Here is an 18,604-nt window from a genome sequence, read left to right as displayed (position 1 = left end):
AATATAAATAAATATATAAATATATATTATAAACATATGATCAAAATTGTATATATTTATACAATGTATATACATACTATAAATACATATAGACACAAACTAAATACACATACATATATATATATTGAAATATATATTATATACATATATATTAGATATAACTAAATATATATTATAAACATGATAAACATTGTATACATTTATACAATATATATACATAATATAAATATATATACATAATATAAATATATATACAAAATAAATATACATACATATAAATATATTGAAATATATTATATAAATATATATTAAATATAACTACTTAATATATATATATATTGTAAACATTATTTACATGTATATAATTTATATACATAATATACATTTATATAATATATACATACTATAAATATATATATGAAATATATGAAATATATATTATATATTAAATATAAATACACATTATAGAAATATATATTATATATATTATATTATATATATATAAATATATATAGAGGTCAAAGGATGAAAAGGGAGTCAAAAAACACAGATGGAGAATGCACGACATCTTTCTTTGCAGAGCCAACATCCCTGAGGAGTCGACGAGCTCCTCCACCGGAGGCCCAGAGAGGACGTTAAACATCTGGACCGGAGCGGGACCGTTAAACATCTGGACCGGAGCAGGACCGTTAGACATCTGGACCGGAGCCGGGTCCAGACGCTGCTCTAGGAGGACCTCTCGATCCATGAGGGGGGGGGGGGGCGAGCAGAGGTAGACGGAAAGGCCTCGGCACCGGCCTCTTCTGACCCCGAGGGGGCGTCGACAAGAGCGTGAGGTCACGGCGAGGGCATCGGGCCCACGGGCGAGGAGCCGAGGAGATGAACACTTCCTTCCTTCCTCTTCCTGCTGCGTCATCCCATCACATTTGGACTCTCTTCAGTGAGGCCAGTGTAACTAAATTCATATTAACACACTGGTCCCCTGGACCTCCTCTGGACCTCCTCTGGACCTCTCCTTGGTCCTGGTCTCTTGGTCCTGCTCACCTGGCCCACTGGTCCTCTGGTCTTCTGGTCCTCTGGTCCTCTGGTCTTCTGGTCCCCTGGTCCTCTGGTCTTCTGGTCCTGGACGGGGAGCCTGGCGGCTGCAGGAGCATCTGGACTTCGGGCTGGAGGCCAGTAGCGGGTCAGTGTGCAGGGTTCAGCTCCTCTGGGCTCCTCACTGAGCTCAGAGACTCTCAGAAACAAGACCTCAGACCGGAGCCGACCCAGAAAAACAAAAATAGAGAAGTTTATTTTGTGAACGATCTTGAGCGTAAAATAACAAAAAATATGTAAATAAAAAAGTTTATATTGCAGAGAATGTATTGAATATTGTTTGATGAATAATTTAACTTGTTTTTAATAATAATAATAATAATCTAACATGTGCTCTTACCTACAGTACTGCCGTGTCTCCAGCAGGGGGCAGCAACACGTCATCATATTCCTCTCTGACAGGAAAATGCTACAGATAGAAGAAATACTCAGATTGTTTAATTAATTAAATTATTATTTAGTTAATAACAGGAAAACAATCCTTCATTTTAATAAAGTAAACACATTTTCCTCGTTTACGTGACCGTGAAGCATAACAAATTAAATTAAATAATGTGTTAGTATAAGAAACACAATATTGTGTTCATCTTGTTGATTCAAAACACGTAACCAATATAAATACATCTACTGTATTTTACATCACATCTTAGTAGAAGTACATTTGAACTTCAAAACTGAACTGAAGAACATGAAATGTGAGAAAACTGACATTTTATTGCCATTTAAGATTATTTAATTCCACAGATCTGATGATGGGAGAACCCCCTCGAGATCGAGTTGCTTTAGTGTGTGCAGTTTTACATTTGACATGAAAAACAGGCAGAAAGCAGCTTTATGAATAAAATAAAATAAAAACACTGTAGCTGCAGGAGCAAGAAGATTACAATAAGTCCATTGAAACCTTCTGGGGCGACAGTGTGACTGAAGACGTCCTCGAGAGACACGACGGACCCTATGACACTCGTCTGAGGCTCCTGGGAAGGAGAAGGTGGTGGTGGTAAAGCCCCTGTCAGTGTATGTGTGTGTGTGTGTGTGTGTGTGTGTGTGTGTTGACCCTTCTTCTCTCTGTGGGGATGAAGTGTTTCTGAGAAGACTCCGGGTTCTTTCCACAGAAACGGAACCAGAAGTCAAGTCTCACTTCTGCTACCAGCTGGTTTTCATTTATTAATCTCACAACCAATTACCGGGAACGATGAAAACACCCGATGACCTCTCGCTCTGCGGCGCCACGTCGCCCTCGACAACCGTTTGACCGCCGGAAAGTCGTACGGAGAAACCCTGATCGACACATCGAGAAGGAGACGCCTCAAGACGTCTGGTGTTGAATTTATAGTACAGGAGATGTATCTTCTCTGGTTGTATAGAAGTCTATGCTTCATGTGTTAAAGCTGCATTCTCTCTCCTGACCACCAGGGGGCTCATCTGGTTGTATAGAAGTCTATGCTTCATGTGTTAAAGCTGCATTATCTCTCCTGACCACCAGGGGGCGACTCATCTGGTTGTATAGAAGTCTATGCTTCATGTGTTAAAGCTGCATTCTCTCTCCTGACCACCAGGGGGCGACTCCTCTGGTTGTATAGAAGTATATGCTTCATGTGTTAAAGCTGCATTCTCTCTCCTGACCACCAGGGGGTGACTCCTCTGGTTGTATAGAAGTCTATACTTCATGCGTTAAAGCTTCTCTCTACTGACCACCAGGGGGCGACTCCTCTGGTTGTATAGAAGTCTATGCTTCATGTGTTAAAGCTGCATTCTCTCCCCTGACCACCAGGGGGCGACTCCTCTGGTTGTATAGAAGTCTATACTTCATGCGTTAAAGCTTCTCTCTACTGACCACCAGGGGGCGACTCCTCTGGTTGTATAGAAGTCCATGCTTCATGTGTTAAAGCTGCGTTATTAATAAAACTGCACATCGTGAGGCTTTATGCAGAGGGCTTTGTTCACAGCTTTCAGAGACTCATTTATACACATTATAGATTTTAAATAACAACTAACACTTCTAGTCAGTCGAGTCGTTTTATTGAACAGAAGAAGAAAGAGAAGTCGGCTGCGTTGAGCTGCTCCTTCAGTTCACAGTGAGACGTCCAGACGTCAGCGTGATGACGTCATGCTCCGACAGGTGGAGGTGACCATGTGATGAGCGGTTGTTAGCACAGTGTTTGACGGGGTTTCAATAAAGTCTTTATCACATCTTCTCTTTAAAAATATATTCTCCTCTGTCCAGAAGTGTTTCTTTTTCTTCCTCTTACATAATATAAATGTACAGTTGCACCGTTACAGAGAAAGTAATGTTCCGGTGTCGACTCCATTGGCACAGACACTCCCACAGGGGTGTTAAGCCCCGCCCCCTTTAAGTCGACCTCGCTGCAGCGTAAAGACGTACGGCGAGAAACACATAACTCCTGATGCCGTTTGAATTGCGTCACGAATTAAACACGTTTAAGTTTGTTTGTTTAAAGGATCATTTTTGCGTCTGCGTTTTTTTGTCGTAAAACGGTGAGAAAACGTAATTAGAAAGATGACGTGTAGTTTAGAGATCAGTTTCTCTCAAAACTTAAAAGATACTACGACAAATCTACATCTGTATCTCGCACAGAACGTAGCTGCGTTAGCTCGCTAGTTTGCAAAATAAGCTAACGGTACATCGCGTAGTTCACTGATCGGTTTCTCGCAAACAACTTAAAAAGGTACTAGGACAAAAACAAATACGGCAGTTATTCCACGTTTGGGTGTGCGGCCTTCGTAATTAACGATTTTCCCAGTTTTACGACAAAAGAACGCAACTTTTTTGAAACGCAAAATAATCGTTTAAAAAAAGAAAAAAATAGAAGATTGAGAAACGTGTGCGTGATTCATGGCACAATTCAAACATATTAATATATAGATTTGTCTTTCCCCATCGACTACCAGACATATTTATTTCCAAAATAATGTCCCACCGGGGACACAGGAAGGGGCGGAACTTAGCCTCTTTATTCCTGCCGTCTTATTTCTAACGTGAAAACACGACTACGGGAGGAAAACAGCCACAACATCTACGGAGATATCCACAATGTTGACGTCAACAAAGCTACAAAAGATGTCGTCCAACATGGGAATGACTAAATTAAAGAAGTCACACAAAAAATTAAATATGACAGAACTGTGGAGCTGGTAGTCTCCATGACAACGGCTAAGAAACACATTAACATTTAAATGTACGTTTATTAGTTCCACTGGGAACTTCACCTCTTATTGCAGTTTCAACTTCTTCACATTTAAAGGGCCAGCGTCAAGGATTTAAGGGTGGAAGCTATGAGCAGAATATAATATAATATCACCTGAAACTAAGAATCCGTCACGTTGCTACGGCAACCCGGAACGGACAAACCTCACACCGACTCTGGAGAGTCTTCTTTGTGTGTTTTTTGGTCCCTGAAGGCCACCGTAGCTCTCCAACATGCTCGTGAAACTGCAGTGACGTCCTTCAAAGCATGTTATTATGGTATGGATGCCCTCTCGGGGCTGGAGAGGAGTGGCCACTAGATGGCAACAAATCCTGCGCACTGTCCCTTTAAATGTCCAACCTTCAAACGTCACCATTTAAACTGATAAAGCCATTGTTTTCTATTTAAGCCGTCTTTATACAAACACAGACCCCCCCCCGCCCACACACACACACACCTTCATTGTCTATCACAAATAACAGTAATAAATATGTTAAGCACAATAAATATGGGTTTCTATAAGAATACAAACAATAAAGATTCAGTTGGTTTGAATGGAGCGTGACGGCTTTAGGGGCGGAGTCAGAGTCGGTCACATGACGGGACGGGATCGAGCCCCCGGCCCCACGTCCAGTCACAGTTCAGGCCGTTGTTTCGGATGCTCAGATATTGCTGTTACAGTGATGCCTCACAGCCGCAGGGGAGGATTTAAAGTGTTCATGAGTAAACACCTGAAACCAAGAGTGTCCTCACCGGAGCCCTTCCTGTTCCCACCTGACACCCCAACATGTTCCTATGGTCCCTGAAGGCCACCGTAGTTCTCGGAGGGTCGTTTAGTTATTACACGTGACAAACAACAACAACAACAGTCTGTGCACCAGACCCCGTTGTCCAATCACGTTCCTGCTCGCCAATCATCTCCTCTGGCTCCTCCCACCGGTCCATGAGGATCCGTTTAGTTTTTCGGTCATATTTTCTTGTTTTGCTTTTTAGATTTTTAAAGTGCAGAGTGTGAGAGAGAGAGAGGGGGGGAGGGAGAGAGAGAGATAGAGAGGGAGAGATAAATATATAGAGATATATATATATAGAGAGAGAGAGAGAAATATCTAGAGAGAGATGTATAGATATATATATATAGAGAGAGAGAGAGAGCGATAGAGAAAGAAAGAGAGATATATATATATATATATATATATTTGTATATATATAGATAGATAGATAGAGGGATTGGCACATACATCAGAGAGGTCTGACCTGGAGGATGTGAGCAGGGGGAGAGGGAGGTGGCATCTTTTAGGCTGAAGGTAAACAAACAAACAAACAAACAAACAGGGCCTGGTCACTCCCTGGACTGGTAGAACAGGATGTATCCGGACTCAGAGTTCTTGGAGATGTCCGAGGTGAGCCCGTAGAACTCCTCGATGGCCTGGGCGTCGATTTTCTGGACACACAAACAAACACGATGACGTTTAGACAACGACGACGAGCGTTGAGCCGCGACAGGAGGCGGAGCCGGGGCAAGGGGGAGGAGCTAGAGACTCACCTCCACGATGTCGTCGTCGAACAGCAGCCAGAAGCCGTGGCTCTTCACGATGGTGATGTAATGGCCTCGGTTGGGTCCGCTGGGGATGCAGAACCATGACGTCATCAGTCTGGACTAACGCCGGCACTACGTCCTGATAATGGACACTCCCACGGCACCGTGCACTTTAGTTGTTATGATAACAATAATTAAGTTGTAAATAAGATATTAAAATGTAATGTTTCAATTGTATTCATTTAACCAGAAGGTATCCGTTATCAGGATGTAATGAGTCCCCGGCAGCCAATCAGAATCGAGTATTCACCTGGACCGTGCTATATCAACAATAATGACCCCAGCTGTTTCTTAAGGAGCTCAACGGCTGAGTCCCCGATGTGTCTCCTAGTTCCTTTGACCTGCGTAGGGTCTCCTAGTTCCTATGACCTGCGTAGGGTCTCCTAGCTCCTATGACCCGCGTAGGGTCTCCTAGTTCCTATGACCTGCGTAGGGTCTCCTAGCTCCTATGACCCGCGTAGGGTCTCCTAGTTCCTTTGACCCGCATAGGGTCTCCTAGTTCCTTTGACCCGCATAGGGTCTCCTAGTTCCTTTGACCCGCATAGGGTCTCCTAGTTCCTTTGACCAGCGTAGGGTCTCCTAGTTCCTATGACCCGCGTAGGGTCTCCTAGTTCCTATGACCCGCGTAGGGTCTCCTAGCTCCTATGACCCGCGTAGGGTCTCCTAGTTCCTTTGACCCGCGTAGGGTCTCCTAGTTCCTATGACCCGCGTAGGGTCTCCTAGTTCCTATGACCCGCGTAGGGTCTCCTAGTTCCTATGACCCGCGTAGGGTCTCCTAGTTCCTATGACCTGCGTAGGGTCTCCTAGCTCCTATGACCCGCGTAGGGTCTCCTAGCTCCTATGACCCGCGTAGGGTCTCCTAGTTCCTTTGACCCGCATAGGGTCTCCTAGTTCCTATGACCCGCGTAGGGTCTCCTAGCTCCTATGACCCGCGTAGGGTCTCCTAGTTCCTTTGACCCGCGTAGGGTCTCCTAGTTCCTATGACCCGCGTAGGGTCTCCTAGCTCCTATGACCCGCGTAGGGTCTCCTAGCTCCTTTGACCCGCATAGGGTCTCCTAGTTCCTATGACCCGCGTAGGGTCTCCTAGCTCCTATGACCCGCGTAGGGTCTCCTAGTTCCTTTGACCCGCGTAGGGTCTCCTAGTTCCTATGACCCGCGTAGGGTCTCCTAGTTCCTATGACCCGCGTAGGGTCTCCTAGTTCCTATAAACCGCGTAGGGTCTTCTAGTTCCTATGACCTGCGTAGGGTCTTCTAGTTCCTATGACCCGCGTAGGGTCTCCTAGTTCCTATGACCCACGTATGGTCTTCTAGTTCCTTTGACCCGCATAGGGTCTCCTAGTTCCTATGACCCGCGTAGGGTCTCCTAGTTCCTATGACCCGCGTAGGGTCTTCTAGTTCCTATGACCTGCGTAGGGTCTTCTAGTTCCTTTGACCCGCGTAGGGTCTTCTAGTTCCTTTGACCCGCGTAGGGTCTTCTAGTTCCTTTGACCCGCATAGGGTCTCCTAGTTCGGGCGTACCTGCCGCAGTGCACCACCACGGCCACCAGGTCGTACATGCGGTCCAGGTTGAGGGCGTCGCCCGAGGTGTTGAAGAGGCGGAGCTCCAGGGGGAACACCACGCGGTAGGACAGCTTGGTGTAGCGGTGCAGCTGCTCCATGTACTTGAACCTCTTCAGGTGCAGCGCCAGGATAATGGGGAGCTTCTTCACCCGCATCCTGGGGAGGAGCCACACTCTACTGACTCTCTACTGACACACTCTACTGACACACTCTACTGACACACTCTACTGACGCTCTACTGACACTCTACTGACTCACTCTACTGACGCTCTACTGACACTCTACTGACTCACTCTACTGACTCTCTACTGACACTCTACTGACACACTCTACTGACTCTCTACTGACACTCTACTGACTCTCTACTGACACACTCTACTGACTCTCTACTGACACTCTACTGACTCACTCTACTGACGCTCTACTGACACACTCTACTGACTCACTACTGACACTCTACTGACTCTCTACTGACACTCTACTGACTCTCTACTGACACACTCTACTGACACACTCTACTGACTCTCTACTGACACTCTACTGACTCACTCTACTGACTCTCTACTGACACTCTACTGACTCACTCTACTGACTCACTCTACTGACTCTCTACTGACACACTCTACTGACACACTCTACTGACGCTCTACTGACACTCTACTGACTCTCTACTGACGCTCTACTGACACTCTACTGACTCACTCTACTGACTCTCTACTGACACACTCTACTGACTCTCTACTGACACACTCTACTGACTCTCTACTGACACACTCTACTGACTCTCTACTGACACACTCTACTGACACACTCTACTGACTCTCTACTGACACACTCTACTGATTCTCTACTGACACTCTACTGACTCTCTACTGACACTCTACTGACACTCTACTGACTCTACTGACACTCTACTGACTCACTCTACTGACTCTCTACTGACACACTCTACTGACTCTACTGACACACTCTACTGACTCTCTACTGACACTCTACTGACACACTCTACTGACTCTACTGACACTCTACTGACTCTACTGACACTCTACTGACACACTCTACTGACACACTCTACTGACACTCTACTGACTGACTGACACACTCTACTGACTCTACTGACTCTCTACTGACACACTCTACTGACACTCTACTGACTCTCTACTGACACACTCTACTGACTCTCTACTGACACTCTACTGACTCTCTACTGACACTCTACTGACACTCTACTGACTCTCTACTGACACACTCTACTGATTCTCTACTGACACACTCTACTGACACACTCTACTGACTCACTCTACTGATTCTCTACTGACACTCTACTGACTCTCTACTGACACACTCTACTGACTCACTCTACTGACTCACTGACACTCTACTGACTCACTCTGACTCTACTGACTCTACCCACTGACCTCTACTGACACACTCTACTGACTCTCTACTGACACACTCTACTGACTCTCTACTGACACTCTACTGACACACTCTACTGACTCTACTGACACTCTACTGACTCTCTACTGACACTCTACTGACACTCTACTGCCACTCTACTGACTCTCTACTGACTCACTCTACTGACTCTCTACTGACTCTACTGACACTCTACTGACTCTCTACTGACACACTCTACTGACACACTCTACTGACTCTCTACTGACACTCTACTGACACACTCTACTGACTCTCTACTGACACACTCTACTGACTCTCTACTGTCCTCTACTGAACTCTACTGAACTCTACTGAGCTCTACTGAGCTCTACTGAACTCTACTGAGCTCTACTGAACTCTACTGAAATCTACTGACACACTCTACTGACTCTACTGACTCTACTGACTCTCTACTGACACTCTACTGACACACTCTACTGACACACTCTACTGACTCTACTGACTCTCTACTGACTCTCTACTGACACTCTACTGACACTCTACTGACTCTCTACTGACACTCTACTGACTCTACTGACACACTCTACTGACTCACTCTACTGACTCTCTACTGACACACTCTACTGACTCTCTACTGACACTCTACTGACACACTCTACTGACACTCTACTGACACTCTACTGACACACTCTACTGACTCACTCTACTGATTCTCTACTGACACTCTACTGACTCTCTACTGACACACTCTACTGACACACTCTACTGATTCTCTACTGACACTCTACTGACACACTCTACTGACTCTCTACTGACTCACTCTACTGACACTCTACTGACACTCTACTGACTCTCTACTGACACTCTACTGACTCTCTACTGACACACTCTACTGACTCTCTACTGACACTCTACTGACACTCTACTGACTCTACTGACACTCTACTGACTCTACTGACTCTCTACTGACTCACTCTACTGATTCTCTACTGACACTCTACTGACACTCTACTGACACTCTACTGACTCACTACTGACTCACTACTGACACTCTACTGACTCTCACTGACCTCTACTGACACACTCTACTGACTCTACTGACACACTCTACTGACTCCACTGACTCTACTGACACTCTACTGCCTCTACTGACTCTACTGACACACTGACTCTACTGACCTCTACTGACACACTCTACTGACTCTACTGACACTCTACTGACCTCTACACTCTACTGACCTCTACTGACACTCTACTGACTCACTCACTCTACTGACTCTCTACTGACACTCTACTGACTCTCTACTGACACTCTACTGACACACTCTACTGACTCTACTGACACTCTACTGACTCTACTGACACTCTACTGACACACTCTACTGACTCTCTACTGACACACTCTACTGACGCTCTACTGACACACTCTACTGACTCACTCTACTGACACTCTACTGACTCACTGACACTCTACTGACTCTCTACTGACACTCTCTACTGACTCTACTGACACACTCTACTGACTCTCTACTGACACTCTACTGACACACTCTACTGACTCTCTACTGACACACTCTACTGACTCTCTACTGACACTCTACTGACACACTCTACTGACGCTCTACTGACACACTCTACTGACACACTCTACTGACTCTACTGACTCTCTACTGACACACTCTACTGACTCTCTACTGACACACTCTACTGACTCTCTACTGACACTCTACTGACTCTCTACTGACACACTCTACTGACACTCTACTGACACACTCTACTGACACACTCTACTGATTCTCTACTGACACTCTACTGACTCTCTACTGACACACTCTACTGACTCTCTACTGACACACTCTACTGACTCACTCTACTGACTCTCTACTGACACTCTACTGATTCTCTACTGACACTCTACTGACTCTCTACTGACACACTCTACTGATTCTCTACTGACACTCTACTGACTCACTCTACTGATTCTCTACTGACACTCTACTGACTCTCTACTGACACACTCTACTGACACACTCTACTGATTCTCTACTGACACTCTACTGACTCTCTACTGACACTCTACTGACACACTCTACTGACACACTCTACTGATTCTCTACTGACACTCTACTGACTCTCTACTGACACTCTACTGACTGACTCTACTGACACTCTACTGACTCTACTGACACTCTACTGACACACTCTACTGACTCTCTACTGACACTACTGACACACTCTACTGACTCTCTACTGACTCACTCTACTGATTCTCTACTGACACTCTACTGACTCTCTACTGACACACTCTACTGACACACTCTACTGACTCTCTACTGACACACTCTACTGATTCTCTACTGACACTACTGACTCACTCTACTGACACTCTACTGACTCTACTGACACTCTACTGATTCTCTACTGACACTCTACTGACTCTCTACTGACTCTCTACTGACACTCTACTGACACTCTACTGCCACTCTACTGACTCTCTACTGACACACTGACTCTCTACTGACACTCTACTGACACACTCTACTGATTCTCTACTGACACTCTACTGACTCTCTACTGACACACTCTACTGACTCTCTACTGACTCACTCTACTGACTCTACTGACACTCTACTGATTCTCTACTGACACTCTACTGACTCTCTACTGACACACTCTACTGACACACTCTACTGACTCTCTACTGACTCACTCTACTGACACTCTACTGACACTCTACTGACTCACTACTGACTCACTACTGACACTCTCTACTGACACTCTACTGACACTCTACTGCCACTCTACTGACTCTCTACTGACTCACTCTACTGATTCTCTACTGACACTCTACTGACACTCTACTGACACTCTACTGACACTCTACTGACTCACTACTGACTCTCTACTGACACACTCTACTGACACTCTACTGACGCTCTACTGACCTCTTCTGGGCCTCCTGTTTGCTGCAGCATGCCTCGCAGTAGTACTTGTATTCGCTGCACAGCGTCTCCGTGTTGCTGAAGTCTCTGGAGACGCAGAGCGTCACAGGAAGCTCGTTATGAAATCCCACCTGACGGTCGACCTCTGAGCCGGACACGCAGCGGAGCGACTCCTCACCTGAGACAGTGAGTTATGGACGTGTTCTGCTCCACGTCCACAGAAAGGTCCAGAAAGTCCTCATCTTTGCTGCTCACCTGTCAGATGAAAGAGAGACCGTGAATGAGGATGATTGTACAAAATACGAATAGGGAGGGTCGTCGTGGCGGGATGGTCAGAGAGGCGGCCATTTGTTTTATTCGTTTGGCAACTAAAATCTAAAGTGTTCTCGTTTCTTGTCACTTTGTCAACTTTGTTGGAATCACTTTCAGTCACCAGCGTAACATTCACATGGAAGCTTTAGAAAGATGGCTAGGCAGCTAGCTTGTTAGCTAGCTTGCTAATTCCACCATGTGTTAATGCTAAACTGGTAGCAGAGAATAAGTTTGAATGGTGGGGATGCGCTGGGTATAACTCACTCCCTCAAAGTCCTACTGAGGACAAGCTAGCGAGTTACACACAACACACACACACACAACACAAACACACACAAACACACAGTCTTTGAAATGCTGATGGCAGCGAGGATCTTTTGTCTCAGGGGTTGTTCAAGGCGATCCGTCCCACCATAAAACCTGTGAGGACAAAGCCTCTCGGGGGTAAAGTGGGTGGCCCGAGCGCCCCGGCTGAGATCCCGCCATCTTTTATTTTTATTCTTGCATCTCTGACAAGAAAGAAAAAGGCTAATCCTTTTTTCAGACTTATTCAGGACAGATCTCTTCTCCAATGGGGACAATAAATCCACTAAGACAGCGCCACACACACACACACCGTCTCACAGTTGAGGCAGCGCGTCTCGTTGGTCAGGGTTCCCTGGAAGATGTCGTGGACCCACGTGGGCTCCGTCTTGTTCTCCGGCTCGGCCTCCGCGGCGCCGCCGTTGTTCTTGAGGCGTCCGTTCTGCTTCTCCTGCTTCTTCTCGTCCTGCAGGATGTCGGCCACCGTGTTCAGCAGGTAGTTCAGGAACTCGTGGGCGTCCTGCTGCATGTAGTTGTCAAACAGGTCTGGAGGGGAGACAGAGATTAGTCATGTTGTTTTGCTACTGACCACCAGGGGGCGATTCCTCTGGTTGTATAGAAGTCTATATGTTAAAGCTGCATTCTCTCTCCTGACCACCAGGGGGCTCCTTTGGTTGTATAGAAGTCTATGCTTCATTTGTTAAAGCTGCATTCTCTCTCCTGACCACCAGGGGGCTCCTCTGGTTGTATAGAAGTCCATGCTTAATGTGTTAAAGCTGCATTATCTCTCCTGTCCACCAGGGGGCTCCTCTGGTTGTATAGAAGTCTATATAGTGACTCTACTTCTCTTGATGTATTCCCTCAGTAAACATTGTAAACATGAGTTCATGTCTCAGTCTCTAGTTTCATCTCTTCTTTAATACAGTGTGATGTTCATTTCGTCGACTAGAGAGAGACAGACAGAGAGCGAGGCGAAACAGAGATGTCATTGTTCATTCACATAAAGCTTCCTCGACGTCAGAGAACAGTCGTCCTCTCTGTGGTTTCTACTCTCCAGACGACCTCCAGCTGCCCTTCACCTCACAAATCCAGTTTACAGAAAAACAAAACAAGAATCCAGCGTCTCCCGGTCGCTCAGGAGCAGCCGGTGGAGACGGAGAGAAGACGTGTGAGGGTGCAAATTTCAATTCAATTCAATTCAGTTTATTTGTATAGCCCAATTTCACAAATTACAAATTTGTCTCGGAGTGCTTTACAATCTGTACACATAGACATCCCTGACCTTTGACCTTTGACCTCACATCGGATCAGGAAAAACTCCCAAATAACCCTTCAGGGGGAAAAAAGGGAAGAAACCTTCAGGAGAGAACAGAGGAGGATCCCTCTCCAGGATGGACAGAACAATAGATGTCATGTGACCAGAAGGACAGATTTAGAGTTTAAATACATTCAATGAATATGACAGAGTGTATGAATAGTTCATAGTAGGCATATTCCACGATGGAGACCTCCACGATCCATCAGGCAGATGGTGGTGGGGAGGAGGAGTGGGCGGAGTCTCAACAGTGGGCGGAGTCTCAACAGGACAGTGGCGTAGTCAGGAGCAGGAATTCCACGACCCAGACCTCGATGATCCATCAGCAGATAGGATCTATGCCGTCTCATAGGGTCCGATGACCCCATGAGACGTGAAGTCAAAAGGACTCCGGGGAGAAAGCAGAGTTAGTAATGTGTGATTGAGAGATGAAAATTCATCCTTAAGGAGAGAAAAAAGAGGAGATAGGTACTCAGTGCATCCTAAACGTCCCCCGACAGCTATAAGCCTATAGCAGCATATCAAGGGGCTGGACCAGGTGAACCTGATTCAGCCCTAACTATAAGCTCTGTCAAAGAGGAAGGTCTTAAGTCTACTCTTAAATGAGGTGACTGTGTCTGCCTCCCGGATTGAAATTGGAAGCTGGTTCCATAAAAGAGGAGCTGGTTCCAGGTTTCTTCCCTTTTTTTCCCCCTGAAGGGTTATTTGGGAGTTTTTCCTGGTCCGATGTGAGGTTTTGGGGCAGGGATGTCTATGTGTACAGATTGTAAAGCACTCCGAGACAAATTTGTAATTTGTGAAATTGGGCTATACAAATAAACTGAATTGAATTGAATTGATAACTAAAGGCTCTGGCTCCCATTCTACTTTTTAAGACTCTAGGAACTACAATCCACCGACAACCAGCAGGTGAACCAGTGGGCTGAACTACACCGCAGCTCATTGGTTGAAGCACATGTTGCATCACTCTCCTCTTAAACCACAACACATGGAAATTTATCATGGAATTATGTAATCCGCGTTTTTATCTTTTATTATTTAATTTTCTCATTCCTTTTTTTCTCTCAAAGTGCTGCACAAACAGTCGTTTTATTATTATTATTATTATTATTATTATTATTATGTCTTTACTTCACTGAGGTGTTCAAGTCTCCCGCCTCACGATGGACATTTATGTTTTTTTAATTTAACGTTTTTATTTTATTTCGTTGTTGTGAAAGTTGAACTTCCGAAAAATAAATCTATATTAAACTGTGAAGCCTAAATACTCTAAAGACTAATTAAACACACAATCTACTTTTTACCTAAAAGCTTCTCGATTGTTTATTTTTAGTTAGGTGATTTTCTCGTTTGGGGTTTATAAAGATAAGATCGTTGCTCCTCAACGACGTGAAACCAGGACTGTGAACATAAAACATTTAGCTTACAGAATTCAACTATTCTGTGTTTTCATGAATACTAAATAAAGTTGCATTATAAATACAAAGTAGAAAATTAATAATAAATAAATAAAATGAATGTTTGGTCTTTATGATCAGGCCTGAGTCAGTTAGGGTAGAATATAATATTAATGAATATACGTTTCAGTTCATGTCAGCTCTTAGGGACATGGGAGGAAGTGTTTGAACATTAATGAATGAACTCTGTTTATCACCGTTCTCCTTCCGGAGGCGGGAGATGAACTTCTTGGGCGGGATGACGCCCACTTTCTTCTTCTGCGTGGCGATGGAGTGGAAGAGGTCGGCCAGGCAGGTGAGCAGGTTCTCCTTCTTCTTCTGCTGCGCCTTGGACGACAGGACGTTCTCCCGGAAGGGCCGGCAGAAGTAGAGCGCCTGGAGCACCGAGTTACAGTAGCACGTGTTCCCGAACTGAGGGGGAGGAGGAGGAGGAGGAGGAGGAGGAAGAGGAAGAGGAGGAAGACAGGGGTTCAGTACAGTTCTTAAAGTTACAATGAGGAACTTTCATGTAGTGTTGGTTCTGGCGCCCCCTGTGGTCTAAAGTGGTAGTGTTGGTTCTGGTGCCCCCTGTGGTCTAAAGTGGTAGTGTTGGTTCTGGTGCCCCCTGTGGTCTAAAGTGGTAGTGTTGGTTCTGGTGCCCCCTGTGGACTAAAGTGGTAGTGTTGGTTCTGTCGCCCCCTGTGGACTAAAGTGGTAGTGTTGGTTCTGTCACCCCCTGTGGACTAAAGTGGTAGTGCTGGTTCTTTAAACGGGGATACTCACGTTGACCAATCCGAAGTAGTGCTCATTGATGGGGAACTGCTCCGGGCCGATGTCTTTCTCCAGAGCCGAGGCATTGGTGCCCTGCAGGACCCACAGAACCAGAACCAGGTTTTAAGATCATCACGTAGATCCCGCGTGAGGGAAAGAGAGCCTGCTTTGTTCAGTCAGCGTGGAAACAGTCAAATTAATATGGAAATGAGGTTCCCGAGGCCCAGAGCTTCAACGAGGGGCCTCCCTGCCTGACAGGATAGAATCCATCAGATGATCCTCTCAGTCTGAATGTGGAGTGGAGCTCGTCTCCAGCTCTTTCCCCAACAGGTCGTCATGAGGGGGGGGCTCCAGAGACCACTTATCTCAGAGCTTTGTGGGCACACAGGACGCAATTAACTTATTTTCTGGCGGAAGGCTTTGAATTTCAACGTCATTTCGGACATCGGAGACGTCTTCTGCCCCGCTCGCCGCCGCCTACAGATTATTATATTATTTTAATCTGTAAAATGTCAACAGAACGTCTGAGACGTCTTCTGAGCGTCACGTTGTCCGCGGCACACGGACATGTTTCAGTCCACCGTCACAGAGGAGCAACAGCTTCACATTTACACATAAATATTCACATTCATGGAGCCGGGCTTTAGGGGCGGGGCTACACGGTGATTGACAGGTCTCTACCAGAGATGCGTCTGGTGACTTCCGGTTCACTGGGTGAAAAGAAAACCAAAATGTCAAACTTCAGACTTCTAAAACGCCAACCAAAAAAACTGATTACTAGCGTCGCCATGACTACGTCCGTGGTGACGTCACAACAGAGCGCGTGGCTCTAGTCACCTGTCAATCACCGGTGACAGTTGCACGCGCATGTGCACGCCCTCTGGTTTAACAGGCTGCAGGAGAATCAATAACACACACGCACGCGCACAGCAGGCTTTACTCACCATATTGCAAATGGAGGCGATGTTCCTGACAGTCATTTAGTTCAGTGTCCCCCTCGCCGCCATCTTTATGAAATAAAACATGATTTAAAGGGGGGGGGGAAAGAGGCCAGACTACAAAACCTCGAGGCTTCTCGAGAGCAGCTGGAGGAGCCGAGAGGGAGGAGCGGGAGGTGGAGGCTCAGCGGGGGGAACACCGTCAGTGCGCGCGAGAGGTTGTTAGCATCAGGTAGTTAGCTTCTGGTTGTTAGCATCAAGGATGCAGGAAAATAAACAAGCTGCGAGGGAGCGCGCTGTAGCCCCGCCCCTCGTGACGCGCGCGCCGCAGCTGATTGGTGCGGAGTGAACGTTGGTCTTGATTGACGGGCCGTGGAGCCAATCACAGGCCGCGGGGGGCGAGGAGGTTTAAAGCAGGGGTCCCCAACCCCTGGGCCGCGGCCCGGTACCGGTCCGCGGCTTGATTGGAACCGGGCCGCGGAAAAAAAGTGAATAAATAAAGTTTTACATTTTTTTATTTTTAAATCAGTCGGAAAAATATTTTATTTTGAAAAAGGACCGGATCCACCCATGTGTCGGTCTGAGCCGCGTTCAGGAGTCTTAAAGTTCGGGTTTATCGCTGCAGGCGAGTCTCACGCGCCGAACCCTCTGCTGGCGGCACAGTGACAAAGAATCTTAAAACATATTCAACCTGCTCAATGAATTCTGTCACTTCAGGGAAATGACAACTGGTTTCAAGTTGGCCGATAAAGTCGCTGCTGTGTGGGCGAGTGAACAGCGGAATATTCTACATGTTTCAGACGTTGACCGGGTGGAAGAGGCTTTTAAAAGAGTTTGAGCGGTACTCCAACTACAAAAGACCCGACTGCAAAAGAATAGACCTGCAACCCATTTGTAAACAAACCCACCCGGTGAATCGAGCCCGTCCGAGCAGAAGAACATGTGTTGGAGATGCAAATGACGGTGGCCTTAAGGGACATTTCACACAACAACTCTGCCTGTTCTAATGACAGCGACCAGAACTCGGTTCGGAGCAGCGGACCAAACGTCTGTGTCGCCGTCTCCATCAGCGGCTCGTTGCAGGTAAACAAGCGCACGGCTCACACGAATTCGGCGTAATGATGAGTTGTAGTTTTGGCACTTTATGCCCTAATTGTATGACGTCATATTTGTTACGTCATTTATATTGCCGGTCCGTGAAAATAATTTCTGACACGGAACCGGTCCATGGCTCAAAAAAGGTTGGGGACCGCTGGTTTAAAGGGCAGAGCAACCAATGGACAGCTGGATTTGGACGCAACGGCTTGTGGGAGTTGTAGGTTTTTTAATATCGGGACGCGTTTAAAGAGATTTTGAAGGCTTTTTGTAAAACTGTTGAAATGAAAGATTCTTCATAGCTATAAAGTAACATAAAAAATATATATATATATGATTATTGACATTAAGATCCTCTGCATTGAGCTTCATAATATATAGTTTTATTAATAAATGTAATGTACAAAGGTGTGTCTGACATCCCGGTGAAGAGGAGAAGATATTATAAATATAACCTTCACTTAAACTGAGAGGTTCTTCTAGGAGTCTAAAATACGTCCACAGCAGAACTTCACTTTGCTTCATCTGCTGCAGTAAAACTCTGAAGAAGAAGAAGAAGAAGAAGAAGAAGAGAAGAAGAAGTCTCCCCTGATCTCTCCTCATCATTCCTGACATTTTGCAGACTACAGAACT

General features: G+C 45.8%; 1 protein-coding gene across 4 annotated transcripts; it reads right to left on the bottom strand.

Moving 5' to 3' along the window:
* Window positions 1–1,489: 1,489 nt before the first annotated feature.
* On the bottom strand, window positions 1,490–17,162 carry usp46 (ubiquitin specific peptidase 46). Of its 4 annotated transcripts, none has more exons than XR_008831789.1 (10): window positions 16,883–17,162; window positions 15,951–16,031; window positions 15,386–15,599; window positions 12,730–12,962; window positions 11,980–12,056; window positions 11,805–11,888; window positions 7,417–7,614; window positions 5,845–5,923; window positions 5,556–5,742; window positions 1,490–1,504 (listed from the first exon to the last, which is right to left on the bottom strand). XR_008831789.1 is itself a non-coding variant. In XM_056414950.1 (9 exons), exons 1-9 carry the CDS (start codon window positions 16,916–16,918, stop codon window positions 5,641–5,643), a joined length of 1,104 nt encoding a protein of 367 aa, XP_056270925.1. In that variant the 5' UTR covers window positions 16,919–17,162; the 3' UTR covers window positions 1,806–5,640. The 4 variants fall into 4 exon arrangements, 1 of the variants encoding a protein (XP_056270925.1); XR_008831787.1 differs by lacking the exon at window positions 1,490–1,504 and adding an exon at window positions 1,806–5,286 and having other exon boundaries at window positions 5,540–5,742; XR_008831788.1 differs by lacking the exon at window positions 1,490–1,504 and adding an exon at window positions 1,806–5,286.
* Between the last annotated feature and the right edge of the window lie 1,442 nt (window positions 17,163–18,604).

This window comes from Pseudoliparis swirei, chromosome 5 (assembly GCF_029220125.1).
Source record: "Pseudoliparis swirei isolate HS2019 ecotype Mariana Trench chromosome 5, NWPU_hadal_v1, whole genome shotgun sequence".
Lineage (NCBI taxonomy): Eukaryota > Metazoa > Chordata > Actinopteri > Perciformes > Liparidae > Pseudoliparis > Pseudoliparis swirei.
This window is presented reverse-complemented; position numbering and strand designations above follow the sequence as displayed.